Genomic DNA, 16,783 nt, shown 5'->3' with positions numbered 1-16,783 from the left:
TGTTGTTGACTCGGCGCACCCCGGTTCTTCGTCTCGCGAGACGTCTCGCGAGACGAAGAATCGGGGTGCGCCGAGTCTCGCGAGACGAAGAACCGGGGTGCGCCGAGTCAACAACAGAGAGAGGCGAAAACAGAAGGAGAACCCCGGAGACAGAAGACAGAAGGAGACAACAAGACAGAAGGAGAAGACAGAAGGAGACAACAAGACAGAAGGAGAAGACAGAAGGAGAAACCCGGAGAGTTGAGAAGACCCCCCCGGATAGCGGAGAAGACAGAAGGAGAACCCCGGAGACAGAAGACAGAAGGAGACAACAAGACAGAAGGAGAAGACAGAAGGAGAACCCCGGAGAGTTGAGAAGACCCCCCCGGATAGCGGAGAAGACCCGTCGGGATATCGGAAGAAGAAGAGCCCCCCCCTGGTAAAAGAGCTAATAAAGAAGACAGGGGGCGGCCTCCGGAGCAGAAAAATAAAATATTTTAATACACTGTGTGGTTTATTTGTGTTTTTACCACTTTTCTTGCAGGTGAATGGGTAGGGGTACGATGTACCCCATACTCATTCACTTAGGGTGGGGGGCCGGTATCTGGGGGCCCCCTTATTAAAGGGGGCTCCCAGATTCCGATAAGCCTCCCGCCCGCATACCCCGACAACCAACGGCCAGGGTTGTCGGGAAGGGGCCCTGTCCTCATCAACATGGGGACAGGGTGCTCTGAGGTGGGGGGGCCGCAGTGCACCCCCTGCCCCAGAGCACCCAAACCCCCATGTTGAGGGCATGCAGCCTGGTACGGCTCAGGAGGGGGGGGGGGCGCTCGCTCGTCCCCACTCCCTTCCTGGCTGGCCGGGTAGCGTGCTTTGGATACGGGTCTGGTATGGATTGTAGGGGGACCCCCTACGCCGTTTTTTTCGGCGTAGGGGGGGCTCTCCTTACAACCCATAACAGACCTAAGGGCCCGGTATGCTCCTGAGGGCGGGACCCAGGCCGGATTTTTATTTAAAATCCGGCGGGGACTTCCCCCTCAGGATTCATAACAAACGCCGCACACGTGTAGAATTGGCGGGAATCCAAGTCGGATCTCCCGTCGCTTCTATGACGGCTCTGTCTCCATCGCGGCAAGCCAGCTCGGCGCTGGCTCCCGCGATGGGGCTCGTATGTGCTCAATCTCGCCGAGAAATACAGCGAGATTGACACAAAATCGGGTTCACCTACTGTACAGAGGATGAGGAGGGTGCAGAAGCGGAAGGCTGAGTGAGCCACTCAACCAACTCTGGTGCGTCCTTTGACGTAATCGCATGCACCTTCTCCAACTATCCTCTTAGGATACGGCCTGGTGCACCTGCACGACCCCTACCACACCTGCAGAACGGCCTGCCTCTTCCTCTGCCTGTCATTTTCAAAATGACCCTGTGCCAAAGTCCCTAGAGGAGAGCAGTATTTGTGGAAGCAGGTATTTCGCAGGCTTCAATCAGTATTCGGTGGAAGCCGGTATATCAAACCCCTTAACCAGTATTTTGTGGAAGCAGGTGTATTGCAGGCCTCAATCAATATTTGATGGTAGCAGGTATATCAGTCCCCTAATCAGTATTTTGTGAAAACAGGTATAAAGAACCCCTTAATCAATATTTGGTGGAAGCAGGTATATCGCAACCCTCAATCTGTATTTTGTGAAAGCAGGTATATCAAACCCCTTATTCATTATTTTGTGGAAGTAGGTATATCACACCCCTCAATCAGTATTTTGTAGAAGTAGGTATATCAATCCCCTTAATTAGTATTTTGTAGAAGCAGGTATATAAAAACCCCTTAATCAGTATTTTGTGGAAGCAGCTATATCGCACCCCTCAATCAGTATTTTGTGGAAACAGGTATATAGAACCCCTTAATCAATATTTTGTGGAAGCAGGTATATCGCATCCCTCAATCTGTATTTTGTGGAAGCAGGTATATAGAACCCCTTAATCAGTATTTGGTGGAAGCAGGTATATCGTAGGCCTCAATCAATATTTGGTGGAAGCAGGTATGTCGCACCCCTCAATCAGTATTTTGTGGAAGAAGGTATATTGCACCCCTCAATCAGTTTTTTTTTGGGACAACAGGTATATCACCCCCGTTGCAAATAGTTGTTCTAATAGCGCTTGTCCCTCTATATACCTGCGGTATCACAGCAGAACTGCACACAACTGCTGCACAATACAAAGGCACTATAATATGTTAGAAAGTATATTATAAGTATATCACACCCCTCAGTATATCACACCTATCGATAGCACACCCTATACCAGTCCTTAAAAGGACTTTTGTGGCCCTATTAGCTAGCATTTGGTGTCCCTAACAGTCTGTCCCTGCTCCACAAAGCAACCTCTCCCTACACTGACAAAAAACAGAATGTAAAATGGCTGCCAAATCGGGTTCTGTTATAGGGTGGGGGTGTGTCCCGTGCTGAAACGTCTCAATTGGCTGTCCTGTCCCACCTGATGTGTGTGTCATGGGTCAAAGCTCGGTGCAATGCAAAATAATATGGCACCAGCGGACATCGCCATATGTTCGCATGTTCGCCGGGCAAACCGCAAGGCCATCTCTAGCAGCAACTCATCCTTAACGTCAGTGCTGGCTCTAGGTCTTTTTAGGCATTTAGACAGTTTTTTTTAATATAATTACAGCCCGAGAATCAATGTCATAATATAAATTCAGAACAAAGCTCATAACATAAATGCAGCACCAGAACCAGGCTCATAACATGCAAACAGTAACAGAACTAAGCTCATAGCATAAACACAGCACTAGAATTAAACTAATAATATAAGCCGGTCAAACATGTGCATTATTGCTTCATTTATCTCTATGGATCTGTGGCTAGAGGTTATCTTCTTTAATGTCGATCATTTTGTTAAAATAGTAATTTGCTTACTCACCGAGTTTAAGTTTAGATTGTTTAAGCTTACTACTAGATGCTTTACTCTATGCTCTGATCAGCTGTTTGAAAGGTCTCAGCGTTCTTGCGTCCTCTTTACTGTTTCATTGCATGCCATGTATCTTGTAGCAGTGGTGCAGTGTAACTACAACAGTTCATCTCATTCAAGTGAACGGGACAAGCTGTTGTAGTTCCACTGCACCGGCACGACAAATTAAACAGTGTGCAGTGAAGCAATAAAGAGGATCCAGTGCTCACATGAGCATTATAGACTCTTCAAACAGCTGATCAACAGGATCTCCAGGAGACAGACCCCTACATATCTGATGTTGATGACCTATCTTAAGGATAAGTTATGAGTATACTAGCACCCCACAACCCCTTTAATTCCTGTTACTCTGTATGTGTTCTCCACAGGTTTAATCTACAAACCTCGCGATTACAACGAAATGGATATCAATGAGGCTCCCAAGTTCCTTACTCCTCTGACAGACCGGGTAGTTGTAGCTGGATATAGCACAGCCTTGAATTGTGCTGTAAGAGGTCATCCAAAGGTATGCAGCTGTCTTTTGTATAAAACATACTGCAGGACTTTGTACACTTAAGAAAGCTAAAATAATTTAGCCATTTATAAATAAGAAACCAAGTCTTCTTGAGAGTGCTTTTTGTCTGTTGCAGAACATATTTCTTAAAGGGGTTATCTTATCCCTATAATTACCTCCAGAATGCCCGGACCTCTGCTCTAGAGCATACTTACCTGCTCCCTGGCACCTGTGTCCCTCTGGATTCCTGGACCACCGCTGCATCTCTCCGTTGCGCAGATCAAAATATCTGGTTAGGGGGGGTGAGTGCAGCCAATAGCAGGCTAGGGAGGCTGGTTACCATCATGGCCTGCTATTGGCTGCACCCTCCCGTCACCGGATATTTTGATCCGCGCGACGGGTAGATGCAGTGGTAGCCGTGCAAGGATCCAGAGGGATGTGGATGCTGGGGAGCAGGTAAGTATGCTCTAGAGGAGTGGTCCGGGCATTCTGGGGGTCATTATAGGGATTGAATAACCCCTTTAAGATCTATTCTATACACTCTGTAATCCTCTGTATCTATTTTAGCCTAGAGTTATCTGGATGAAAAATAAAATGGAGATTAAAGATGATCCCAAATTCCTCATGAAACATAACCAAGGAGTCCTTACTTTGAACATACGCAAACCAAGTCCTTTTGATGGTGGAACCTACACTTGCAAAGCCATCAATGACTTAGGAGAAGCTGAGGTGGACTGCAAACTAGAAGTTAGAGGTAATATTTTCTAATTTGATTTGGAAATGGAGCACAAGAGATAAGTACTTACACATCATTCCGTTCCACCTCATCATAACTTGCAGATGGCAGAATTTGCTTCATGAGATGACTCAGTAAATGTAGAATGAAAGTAGTAGCAGGAAAGGGTAAGAAGTTGATATCTATTAGTATGTGTAGTATGTATTGTACATACTGTATATACTGCTGTATAAGGCTAGCTTAGCATTGGATCAAGATGTGCTAACTCCTGCAGCACTTGGCGGTCGTCTTCTATTGACTAATGTGTGACTACTACACCGATGTTCAGCTCTTGCTGTTGCTGCTTCATAATTTAGAGTTGCAAGAAGAATTTTTGTCTAATGTCATTTTCCTGGCTAAAATTGTGATGTTCCATGCACACAGGTCACGTCAGTTCAGTGTTCTCCACTGCCCGTGAAAACAGTGGACACTGTCAGCCGCTGCATCCATGGCAATCAAGATAGTAGTGGTCAGACAATTTACCCATATGACCACTGTCCTGGACACATCTTTTTCTGCATTTGCACTGAAAGTACTCAGCACACAGGGGTGCACCTAGCCTTTTTGCTGCCTGAGGCACAAACTGAACCAGTGTATACCCCCCCCTCTTTCTCCAATGCCAAATTCTCAACTTACCCCTTTCCCTTCACCCCTACTGTTAAAGGTATACTTGAAAAACATTACATACAGCACTACAAAACATACAGGGTAATACAGTGCCATATACCTCTTACATTCAGTGATGTCTCCTCTGATGTAGATATTCTCTTTCCTCATCTTCTCCTTTCAGACCAGATTGCCATGATGATTCTGCAGAGTTTGGCAAACAGATATTATTATAGTAATTAATTTTTTATTATTAAATATCTTACTTTCCTACTTTTCCATCCTTCCCACCTTCTGAACACTCCATCCTGCCACCCCCAATACTGTGCCCGCTGTGCTCCCTAATACTATACTGCAGAAACAGTCCCCAGAAAATACTAGTACCACGCAGTGCCCCCTTCAATAATTATTGGCAAAAAATAACTGCGGTCAGCAAATACTGCCCCTGACACTTATAGTGCCATAAACAGTGTCCTCCAAAAATAATTGTGCTACGTTGATACTGTGCAAGGTGCCCCCAACTGTAACAGTCCTCCCAAAAGTCCCACCAATAGTAATAATTCTCTGCCAGAGTGCACAATTGGTAACAGTGCCCTCAATAGTACAAATGCCCCTCATTTTGCCTCAGAAGTCCCCATAGTGCAAATATTAGTAATCATGTTCCTCCTAGTCTCCCAGTAGAAATAAAGCCCACAATAATGCCCCAGTAGTAATAATTCCCACCTAATGTGTGCCTGTACAAAAAATATCCCCTTATAATGTGACAGTACAAAAATTATCCCTTATAATGGGTGTCAGTACAAAAAATTACCTCCTTTTAGTGCTTCCAGTAGAACGAATGTCCCCATAGTGGACCCCTTATAATGTGTGCCAGTACAAAAAAGCCCTTTTAGAGCCCCTAATATCCTCATAGAATTTCCCCCAGTTACAAGATAATGACCCCCCCATTGTGGTCCAACAGCATGCTGCCAAATAAAAATAATAAACTCAAATATTTACCTCCATTCTGCTGTTAGCAATGTGGTGCAGGACACCGACCTCTTTCGGTCTGTGCACTAAGCGGTATGCAGCACGTCTCAGGCAACGTGATGATGATGATGACACCAGCCTCTGATTGGCTACAGGCACTAGGACTAAAGCCTATTAGAGGGAACGGTGTGGCAGGGAAACATCACTCCCATGCCCTGCCGCAGCATTCAACTGTATCGCTGTCCTTAGAACAGCGATTCAGTTGAATATGCAGTGATAAGCGCTTCCACAATGGAAGCGCTCATTACCCATGGCCTTTCTGCTACCCCCCCCCCCCCCACCTGTCCCTACCTGGTGCTCCCTGAGGCAATCGCCTCATCTCACCTCATTGGCAGTGCACCTGTGCAGATACACGCAGCAGGACCGGCTGTGCCTGTGCATGTGCTGAAGTCAGAAGAAGGTGTATCCAAGGCAGCAGTCATATGGGTAAATCAAGTGATCACTGCCATCTCGATTGCCATGGACATTGCAGCTGCCAGCATCCACTGTTTACAGTCTGACTACATGAACAGCAGGGGACACTGAACCAAGGTGCTTAGCGATGAGGAGTCTTGAGGATTTCCAAGGCTAGTGCCCACAAGGTTTGGAAGTTTAGAGATTCTTTTAGAAAGTGACAAACCCTTTAATCCATATAGAGATGAGCGAAGTTATCAAAAATTAAATTCAGATACTTTGCCGAATTTCACAAAGAAACTCAATTACTGACAAATTACTTTGTTACGAATCGCATTCCATTTTATGTAGCGGGCGCAATGATGAGGAACACCAATTGCGCCGCCCCGTTTTTGAACCACTCAGATGCCATGTTCATCGCTGATCATGGCATCTGACACTAAAATTGAGACGTTTCAAGAGTAAATCAGGGTTAAAAAAAAATACATACCTTATTTATTAGCTCGTGGAGATGCCGTTGCGGCCATCTTGATTGAAGAAATAGCACAAAATCTTGCACGGTGACATGATGACATCATCCAGCTGGTGCCCAGCCAGTGCGTGTCATCAGGTCACTGCGCAATATTTCTTCAATCAAGATAGCTGCGATGGCCTTTCCACAAGCAAATGGATGAGGCGAGTATGCACTTTTTTTACCGCCATTTCAGGAAAAATAAGTTCATTACCACGAAGCGCAAGGAAATTCGGCTTCGTGGCAAATCAAATTTTTCCTGAAATTCGGTTCGAATTCAATTGGTTTGACTTCGATTTGCTCAACACTAAATGTATATTATATAGCATTCCTTTTTCTCTCTTCTTCCTTCAGTTCCCCAATAAACGGATCTTGGTCTATTTGTCAAGGAGTTGCATACAGTAAGTAGCACAGGGTGTGACACTTGGTGTAACTAAAGTGGGATCTTCATACCATTGTTATGGGCTTGACAAATACAGAAATCTCATTCTTAGGGCTCATTCACATGGCTGTTGCTCTGCTGTTCCATGCATTGGGGGCCGCAATTTGTGGTGTCCAATGCACGGGCACCATCCGTGCGGCTCCCACAACGGATTTAGACCAGTTCAACTTGAAGCACTCCGTAGTGCTTCTGTTGGGTTCCGTGCCTCCATTCTGCATCCGTGACTGACTCCATATATGGATATAGCTATATATGGAGTCAGAGCAGGGACTTCTAAGCCGAACTACAGTCCTGACACCCTCCACTCTTCAGAGTAGGGGGTGCCTGGGGTTCTCCCATTGACTTCCATTGTGCTCTGGTGCTCGGTAGAACACCCGAGCATCTCAAAGTGTTCTACTCGAGCACACAAGCACCAAAGTGCTTGACCTCATCACGCTGGGCAGACGCGGTGACATCATCACTGATGATGTCTAACACCAACGCCCCCATTGCTCCTAGAGCAGGGATGGCCAACCTGCGGCTCTGCAGCTGTTTCAAAACTACAACTCCCAGCAGACCTCAGCTTAGACCTCCAATGTTAATAAGACCCCCAATCAAACCTCAGCTCAGACCCGCAATGTTAATAAGACCTCCAATCATACCTCAGATCAGATCCCCAATGTTTATAAGACCTCCAATCAGATATCAGATCAGACTAAAAAAAATAAAAAATAAACTCACCTCTCCTGATCCTGATACTGCCGCTCCTGAGATACAGTGCTCTTCCTGCCACGCTGTGCTGTCACAGCACAGCGAGTAGATGCAGACTGCAGAAGACCAGAAGTGGTGAGTACAGAGCCTGGGAAGCACTGCATTCACCACTCCCCGGTCCTGCAGTACTAATAAGCGCTTCCATAATCGAAGCGCTCATTAATATTTGCTCCATAAGACAGAATTACATTCCCCCCACACACACACTTTGGGAAGAAAAAATTGCATTTTATAGGGTGAAAAATATGGTAATTCACAAGTAATCTTCATGCTATCATTTCATATCATATTCCAAAATTATATTTTGTAGGCCAAAAAAATATCTTTCTCATTTTTCTTTTTCTATATATTTCTTTTCAGGGTTATCTGCCAAGTTTTAACTTCATAATCACAATGAAAAGAAGAAAAATTGTCTCCACCATCTCTTCTGATGTGGTGTCATGTATGTTATATTATAGATATTGTATTAAGTGTATTTTTACCTGAAAACCTGTTGTGACTGGTCAACAAAATGCTTCTCTGTTCCAACTGGTCATTAAGGTTTTGTTTCTTGTAGAGATCGGTTGCTTAGCCTATTTGCTGCTACCGTATAACATATATGCAGCAGGTTTGTTTTGAAGCCATGTTCTGTGTATCTGTTTGCATGTCCTTGTACTCATACCATACAATGTTATAAAGAAAGCGTGCATGATAATTCAGCCAACTATAAAATGATGCTGTATAAAATGACTATGAATGTAATAAAAGGATTAAATTAATAGATTAATCAGTACGGGATGTTATGTATATGGTTGACAAAAAACATCTTCAGGCCAGTCAACTAGGGTAGTAGGCACATGTTTGAAGGAAGATGAAAGTGAATATTTTTATGTACTTGTTATTAGTTATGAGAAAATAATTTGTGAAGTTTGTTGAACTTCCTGTTACTCTACTGATTTGTGTAAGGTAGGGGTCCTAACATGCCTACTTTTTGGACTGGGATGGGATGAAGATAGCCAAAGCTTGTCCAAATGAAAACTTTACTGACACTAACCACTGTACTATTATAAGCAGGTCTGTGAAAAAATTTCACCTATCATTTATACCATGAAGGCTACCAAGTCCATCAGCCTCTAGATGTGTCTAGATGAGCATTTCAGGATGTAACTGTAGATGGACACTTGAGGAGAAACTATGCTTTCAATGGAGGGCCAACCAATTGTCTCCAATAAGAGCACAGCTAGTTAAAGAGGGTTGGAACACCTATTTGCAGGTATTAGAGAATTCTAAGCTACAAAGACTGAATGTTCATTCATTAGACAGAGAGGGCATTGGTTTTTAAAATATATAAGTATGATGCTTTGTTTCTTCTGTGAGGATACTGAAGGGGAATTGATAGGTTCCATCAGAGATTACAGCTGATCATTGGGGGTCATAGCAGTGGGACAACCTATGCTCAGATTAATTTTAGGAAGCCTTCTAACAATAAAGTATTATCCAAAAAGTACTAATTTTTCAGTTTGAAAGTTTTATCAGCTCAATTGGTACAGGACTATAGACATTTGATGAGAATAAAAGTTCTGTACTGAAATATTGACTGTAGAAGCATGACATAATTAATTTATTAAGTGATTATTTTTGTTAAGAAGATTTGGGTGACGTTTTTGTATTAAAAATCACTATAGCAATACATAATGTAGTTGAAGGGATGACCATACAGCTTGGCTAATTGTGGAGACATTGCAACTATGATAATTAGCCATTTGTGACTTTTCATTACAGCTCAAGGTACAGTGATTACTTCTTCAGTTAACAATATGGTAGTAACTGACCACATTTTAAGTGTTTTGTGTTCAAGATCAAGACATTGAAGGACAACAGGGTAAAACGTTTGTGTTTCTTAGACTTGTGTGGAATAATGAACACAGTCAACAGTCTATAAATGGTATCTGCATCCATGTTATGAAATGTATTCAGTATTCTTGCAGTTAACTGAAGTGAGCACCTAGGCTTATTGTAGTTGCACCATTTAACACTGTTTAGGTGTCATTGTCCAGTTTTATATTGTGTGTTGTGGCATTAATCAGTGTAAGAACCATTGTCTAATAATGCAACATTTTGAACATAATGGTGTTTGTTCGCAATTTTTGTGCTATCTGGTGAGAATCAGCATCTACAAATGATAAAGGAATGGAAACTTTAGCTGAAATCTTGTTTGCTGTTTCTTGTATGTAGTAACAATACCGTTTTAATTCAGTGTTATTACTGTTATCTGTGAAATAAAAATGAAGAGAAATGAAGGCTGGACTATTTACTTATTGTACATCAAATTTGGAAGACACACAAGTGAAATCATGGGAGTAGGTGCAATTGTTTTTCATTCTTTCAGAGATAACTGAAATGATCAAACTTAAGGACTTAAAAGGGGTTTCTAGGATTACCATGTTTTAACAGATATGCTCATGTAGTTGATTACCTCAAGTACATCTTTCCCATGCTTCACTTTGGACTCTCCTGTCCCTTTTCACCATGAAAATAAATCACCCTGATTTGGTTACATCCATTATGTAGCATTTACTGTGGCTGCCTCTAACCAAACCCATCAGGCACTTCTCTATTCTCTGCCACAGCTCCAGCACCGCCTCTAAATACGCCTAGCTATTTTATAGCTCCTCCCACCAAGCTAGTTACATAGACACTCCCCTATCACTGCCCCTAACAACATCCAGTTAGTTTATAGCCCCTCCCACCCAGCTTGTTACCATATTCTTTGCCCTATAAGATGCACCTGCCTATAAGACGCACCTAGGTTTTAGAGGAGGAAAAATAATAAATAAATATTTTTCATCAGTTCTTAGCTCAGACCCCCAATGTTAATCAGATCTCAGAAAAGACCCCCAATGTTAATAAGACCCACAATAAGACCTCAGATGAGACCCCCAGTATTAACAAGACTCCAAATAAGATCTCAGATTAGACCCCCAATGTTAATAAGGCCCCTATTCAGACCTCAGATCAGACCCCCAATGTTTCCAAAACCACCCCCTATCAGACCCCAGATCACACCCCCAATGTTTCTAAGACCCCCCCAATCAGACCTCAGATCATACCTCCATGTTAATAATTCCCCCCATGTGAATCAGACCTCAGATCAGAGAAAAACAATAAATAAACATACTTCTCCTGCCCCGGACGCCAACGTCACTCCTGCGATCCAGCGCTCTTCCTGGTCTTCCTGCCGCGCTTTGACATCCTCACACTGTGCATAGATCACAGCACAGCGTGAGGAGCCTGCAGGAGAAGACCAGAAAGAAGTGAGTACAGAGCCTGGGGGGCACTGCATTCACTGCTTCCCGGTCCTCCTGTACTAATGAGCGCTTCCATAATGGAGTTTATAGCTCCTCCCATCCAACTAGTTACATAGACACTCCCCTAACATTGGCTGATAAAACATCACAAGAAATAAGAAAGGGCTGCTTGGTCATGGTCATATGAACACAGTCCAAAGATAGGAGCAATAAAGGTAAAATAAATAATTACAGAAATACCACTACCTTTGCAAATGGTTATTATAAAGGATGTTGATGCAAACTAGAAAATCCCTTTAATTACTTTAGCCATTTTAAGATATGTTTAGTGCCCCCTTTATTCATAAGAAACCAATTGATTCCAGGACAGATGAGAAAGAAAATATTTGCATTGAGTGTGGTTTACTTCTCACCTTTCTTTAAATTTTGTCCTATGTTTGGGAAAAAATGGGTCAAATGGACATTAAAGGGTTGGTCATGTTTATTTATTTATTTTAAATACAAAGAGTGCTTAAAAATATATATATACTTACGCCTGCCACCAGATAGCTGCCACCAATATCTGTATAATTCCATGCAGCTGATCACATGCCATCTAACCAAGTGATCGCTGCAATCAATCACAGACCTAGTGGTCTAGTACTGTACATACACAGGGGATTAAAATAATGAGTATTATTTAGATTTTATTTTTTATTTTAAAGTATTCCTTGCATTTCAGAAAACAAATGATACCCTGGACAACCCATATAAGAGGTTTTCCTAAGCTAAACATAAGTGTCACATCAATTAGATATGCCATTAATGGTAATCGGACTACGGGGACATCCAGGGATAATAAAGAAAAATACTGTGTTGCTTTCGGATTTATTTTTTCCCCAAAAACAAATAGGATATATTGTAAATCTCTTATAAGAAGGACCGAGGATTTCCAAGTAAAGTCAACACTTGAAATGTCTTGAGGACCCTCCACTAGCACTCCTCTGGTGCTGGTAAAGCATGTCATCATAGGTGACCTCAGTGCAAGCCTGTCAGCTGGAATCTCCTAAAATAGGACCATCATCCCTCCTGACAGATCTGTTTTACGAAACAATTGTATTCCTCTGAAATAACAGTTCTGGAGCATGTATTCTTAGAACTCTTTGCTATCCCATTCTTTTATTTTTCCTTTAATGTGTAACTGTCATTTTTTTTATTTGCTAGTTTATTAGAGCTAGGCATGTATACCTGCGTTAGTCTGTCAATGATTGTCAAAAGATTTGTAATTACCTTATAATAACATCTTTCATTAATGTCCTCTGTCCCTTTCACTGCTCCCTTAAAAGACAGTTGCTATGGCTCATCTGTCTCTGTCTAAGAAGACCGGAAGACAGAGGGGCGGTCCTTCACACTGCATGCCTGCATTAGGCTTCAGAGTGAAGAGGCGTGTCTCTCACAAATCCACTGCTGGCTACAGCAAGTGTGTATGCGAAGTGAGGGAAAGCAGTTTTGGCCTCAGAGAACTGGCAGAGGAGCCATCTTGAGAAGGTCCTCATATTGTAAATGTTTAAACAGCCGTAACTAAGGGAAGAACTTCAGGAAAAATGTGGTATGTGAAGAGACTAAAGATTGCTTTATGCATAATGCTGCTGCAGCAGTAACATATGCTAAAATAAAAAAAATTATGAAAACATGACAGTTAAAAAAAATTCCATACATATGTATGTATACGCTGATAACTCTAATTACCAGTTGAGGAAGGATGTGTCCAAACACACTGTCCAATCGATGTGGAGAGTGGCAGGCTATATAGGGACACACCTTTTTGACAAGGGGAATTCATATTCATAAATTCCTAGAAGGAATAACAGAGAAACGGCACAATGCAGACTTCTAAGAAATGAGGCTCCAGAAGTATATATGTGGAATACAAATCTTTACTAAAATGGCCATGTCAGGAGAGCTATCTTTTTTAAGCAGCTGTGGTGCACTATAGAACTACATTGGCCATGCTCAGGAATTACCATCTCTCAAAAATTTGAGACATTTTCTCATGATGAAGTTCAGCAGTAATGAAGTCTGGTACTCTGGGCCAGTCCAGCCATGAGCTTAGGTCTACTGCTGTAAAATGTTCAGACAATGGCCATGACACCAAGAAGATGGCATACCCATAAGAAAGGTAAGTGAATATGGAGTTATGAACTGTGACATTTATGGCATAGGAAGCTGCGATAAAATATCTGTTTCGAATACAGTATGTCCAAAAACATCCTTGTGAAGCAGAAGGGATTTAATGCCCCTGTAAGCTACAGGGCTCAAGTGTTACTGCTGCAACCTCCAGCCACCACTTAATATTAATATTTAGAAGTAAAGAGATTCAGAAACTTTCATACATTTACTTATAATGTGATATATTGACATGTTCTATGCAATATGATATTCATGTGAGTGCTATGAATAAATGTATCTTAAAGAATCTTGTATGACAGACATAGAAAAATCTATCCACAAACCTCAGGGTCAGCCAGTGAAAGAAAAATACATTTTTTTTAGTTTTAAAAACAGAAATGCAAAAATAATTGGAAAAAGAAAATTCTACAAGTCATGTCCAGTATATAGTACTCTTCTGCCATAGAATTGCACATATAGGATGAATTCCTGTATATCCCTATAATTATGTAACTATTCTTATCTATTGCCCACAGTTTTGAAAAACCGGGCGATAAGCTGATATTGCCAAATCAGGCACATATCTTTCCTGCAGTGGCCACTACCAGGAAAATTTCTTATTGCATTGTGTCCAGTAAAATAAATTGATGATCATGTAATATACGGTTGGAATGGGTTACCAGAGTAGTAGTCAATTATATGGTGACCAGTCAAATCAATGAATGAACTTGTAATACATAGCCAGGCGGATTACGCCAGAGTGGGAACCCTTTTAAATGAATGATTGACAAAGTAATATTTGGCAAGACTGGTTCTGTCAAAGCAGGAGTCGCTCTATCAAGTAGAGGCATCCCCTCTTTTACATCAATATGAGAAGATTGTCATTAGGACATGTATTAAGGCTGGTTACAGCCTGTATTTGTGGGCGGGGCTGCTGACTATATCTTTCCCTCGCGTCCTCACCATGAGGACGGCCGCGTCATGCTTCTGCCTCCAGCCCGTTCCGTCACTTCCGGGGTTCCCAGCCTACGTCACTTCCGGGTAAGGTACGGCTCTCCAGCTTCATCGGCCGGGGGCAGCGTCTGTCCGGCCTGCCCAGCTGGGCTCGGCCGGGGCTTCCTCTCTCCTTCAGCTCCTGGGAAGCCTCCTCGCAGCGTGCGATCCTCTTTTTCTGTTTAGGGCCTCTCGGCAGGGCCGGCGTCCACGGCGCTTCAGGTAGGGCTGACCGCTCCCGCACATCAGAATCTTAAAACCGCATGCCAGCAACGCCCGTCCTGGGTTTCGCTCTCGCTTTCTTCTGGGGCGTCAGTGGGCAGTAGGTGTCAGTATACATAAATGCGAGTTTTTATTATAGATGAGTGTATTTGCATCGGAGCTGTGTAATGTGTCAGCTGTGCATGCAGCAGTGCTGAGTGCGTGTATATATAAGGTGGTTGTGTGCACGTATATGGTGTGTGCTTCAGAGCTATGTGTGTGTAATTTGTGTATAGCACGGCTGAGTGTTTATAACATGCTTACTGCAGAGCGCTGTCTACAATATGCATGCAGCAAGCAGTGGCGTAAATGAACTTAAATGTGTCAGCTGCACAGGCTGGCTCAGTTGCGGCACTCCATGTCAAAAGCCGCACCGCTCTGTGGCCTCGCGTTCCCTCTAACGAGGTTATCTCCCAAACAGTTTCATAAATGAACATGGTCAGTACGTGGAATTATCTTTGCAGGTGTTCTTACATTCTCATTTTTCTTTTTCAGTTCTGACTTGTCAGTGGACAGTCTTCAGAAATCCTGTGCAGGGTTCTGCCTTCATGGGTGCAGGTGAAACCAGAGTGTAATTACTAGGTGAAGGGTCCACCCTGTGTCATAGTCATTACAAAGCTTCTCAAGAGGGCTTTGCAGATTTCCATTGTTTGCATGGGTATTTACCCATAGAGCAGCGTGCTCTACATATATTATTTGTTTTTAAAGGGGCTTTATTAGAGTTTTTCATGGATTGGGTCCTCAGCATTGCTCCGGTGGGTCTCTGACCCATCCCATGCTCTGGGCCTGGGCTCAGGTGGAGGTGCTGCCGTACACTTCAGGGAGTTCTCCGGTCGCCTGGCGAGCAGCATCTCCGCTTGGCTGACGCATATGCGGGGGGTGGGATGTCCCTCAAACAGGTCCTTCTCTTTCCAGGTTGGGGGGGGACGCTGTTTTCCGCTTGTCTAATGTACCATTTCGGGCTCAGGTCTTAATTTATTAGCTTGTTGTCTTTACCTAGGTGCTGATAAATTTTTCCGATATGAACAGGGCTGCAGTACCGTCTGATATCCAGTCTTCCCGTTCAGCCGAGTAGCTGCTCAGCTTCCTGAATTTCTTCAGGTATCACGCACACGTCATTTTAGTCTGTTTTCCATGCTTCCCCCAGGTACACGCTGTCTCTGTCATCCTGGATCACTCAGGCTCGTTCCGCCTCTGTCATCCTGGATCACCTAGGTACACGCTGCCTTTGTCATCCTGGATCGCCCAGGCCCGTTCTGCCTCTGTCATCCTGGATCGCCCAGGCCCGTTCCGCCTCTGTCATCCTGGATCGCCCAGGCCCGTTCCGCCTCTGTCATCCTGGATCGCCCAGGCCCGTTCCGCCTCTGTCATCCTGGATCGCCCAGGCCCGTTCCGCCTCTGTCATCCTGGATCGCCCAGGCCCGTTCCGCCTCTGTCATCCTGGATCGCCCAGGCCCGTTCTGCCTCTGTCATCCTGGATCGCCCAGGCCCGTTCTGCCTCTGTCATCCTGGATCGCCCAGGCCCGTTCTGCCTCTGTCATCCTGGATCGCCCAGGCCCGTTCCGCCTCTGTCATCCTGGATCGCCCAGGCCCACGCTGCCTCTGTCATCCTTTCTTGCTCCCCGTCCACGGTCCTCTGTTCCCTCATCTTCCTTCTCTTCCCAGCACTCCTAAGCGGTGTTTAAAATAATAATAATAAAATCTAATTGGTACAACTACTTCTTCAGTACACCAGACTTGGGGGTATCTACAACTGTAATGAGGTATAATTGCATGTATTGTTTTCTGTTTTATTTTATTTTTGCAGTACATTTCAGCTGAGAAGCCATGGTCGGCAGGCACGGGGCTTGCCGGCCTATGTCTCCATTCAGGTAAAAAATAAAAAATAAATAATTAAAGAGAGTACGTAGCGGAGAGTCCAGACACCGGTGTGATCGGTGGGGTGCTGCCTTGCGGACACTGCTGCGGGGTCGGGGACTGATGCTCTGATTCCCGTCGCCTGTGCTACCGCTAGCCCAGGTCGAGTTTAGGTTGGAGCCTTCGGTGGACCCCTATACCCACGGGTGCCAATCAATTGCTGCACAATCGCTCTATGCCTCCTCGACTAGGGCCAGAAACTGCACCTTCCACTGCTGCT

General features: G+C 43.9%; 2 protein-coding genes across 6 annotated transcripts in view; both read left to right on the top strand.

The window, feature by feature from the left end:
• The window catches only part of LOC121001720 (myosin-binding protein C, fast-type-like), a 272,071-nt gene extending 261,832 nt beyond the window's left edge, over nt 1–10,239 (top strand). For all 3 annotated transcript variants that reach the window (XM_040432923.1, XM_040432909.1, XM_040432918.1), the window contains 4 exons: nt 3,327–3,463; nt 4,019–4,205; nt 7,120–7,166; nt 8,318–10,239. In XM_040432923.1, the coding sequence (XP_040288857.1) occupies nt 3,327–3,463; nt 4,019–4,205; nt 7,120–7,130 (335 nt within the window). In that variant the 3' untranslated portion in view covers nt 7,131–7,166; nt 8,318–10,239. The remainder of the gene's footprint in view (nt 1–3,326; nt 3,464–4,018; nt 4,206–7,119; nt 7,167–8,317) is intronic.
• LOC121001740 (myosin-binding protein C, fast-type-like) overlaps nt 1–16,783 on the top strand; it is a 607,494-nt gene that overhangs the window by 261,767 nt on the left and 328,944 nt on the right. The window lies entirely within an intron of this gene.

Source organism: Bufo bufo, chromosome 1 (genome assembly GCF_905171765.1).
Source record: "Bufo bufo chromosome 1, aBufBuf1.1, whole genome shotgun sequence".
Lineage (NCBI taxonomy): Eukaryota > Metazoa > Chordata > Amphibia > Anura > Bufonidae > Bufo > Bufo bufo.
The sequence above is the reverse complement of the archived record's forward strand: the minus strand, read 5'-3'. Positions and strand labels throughout refer to the sequence as shown.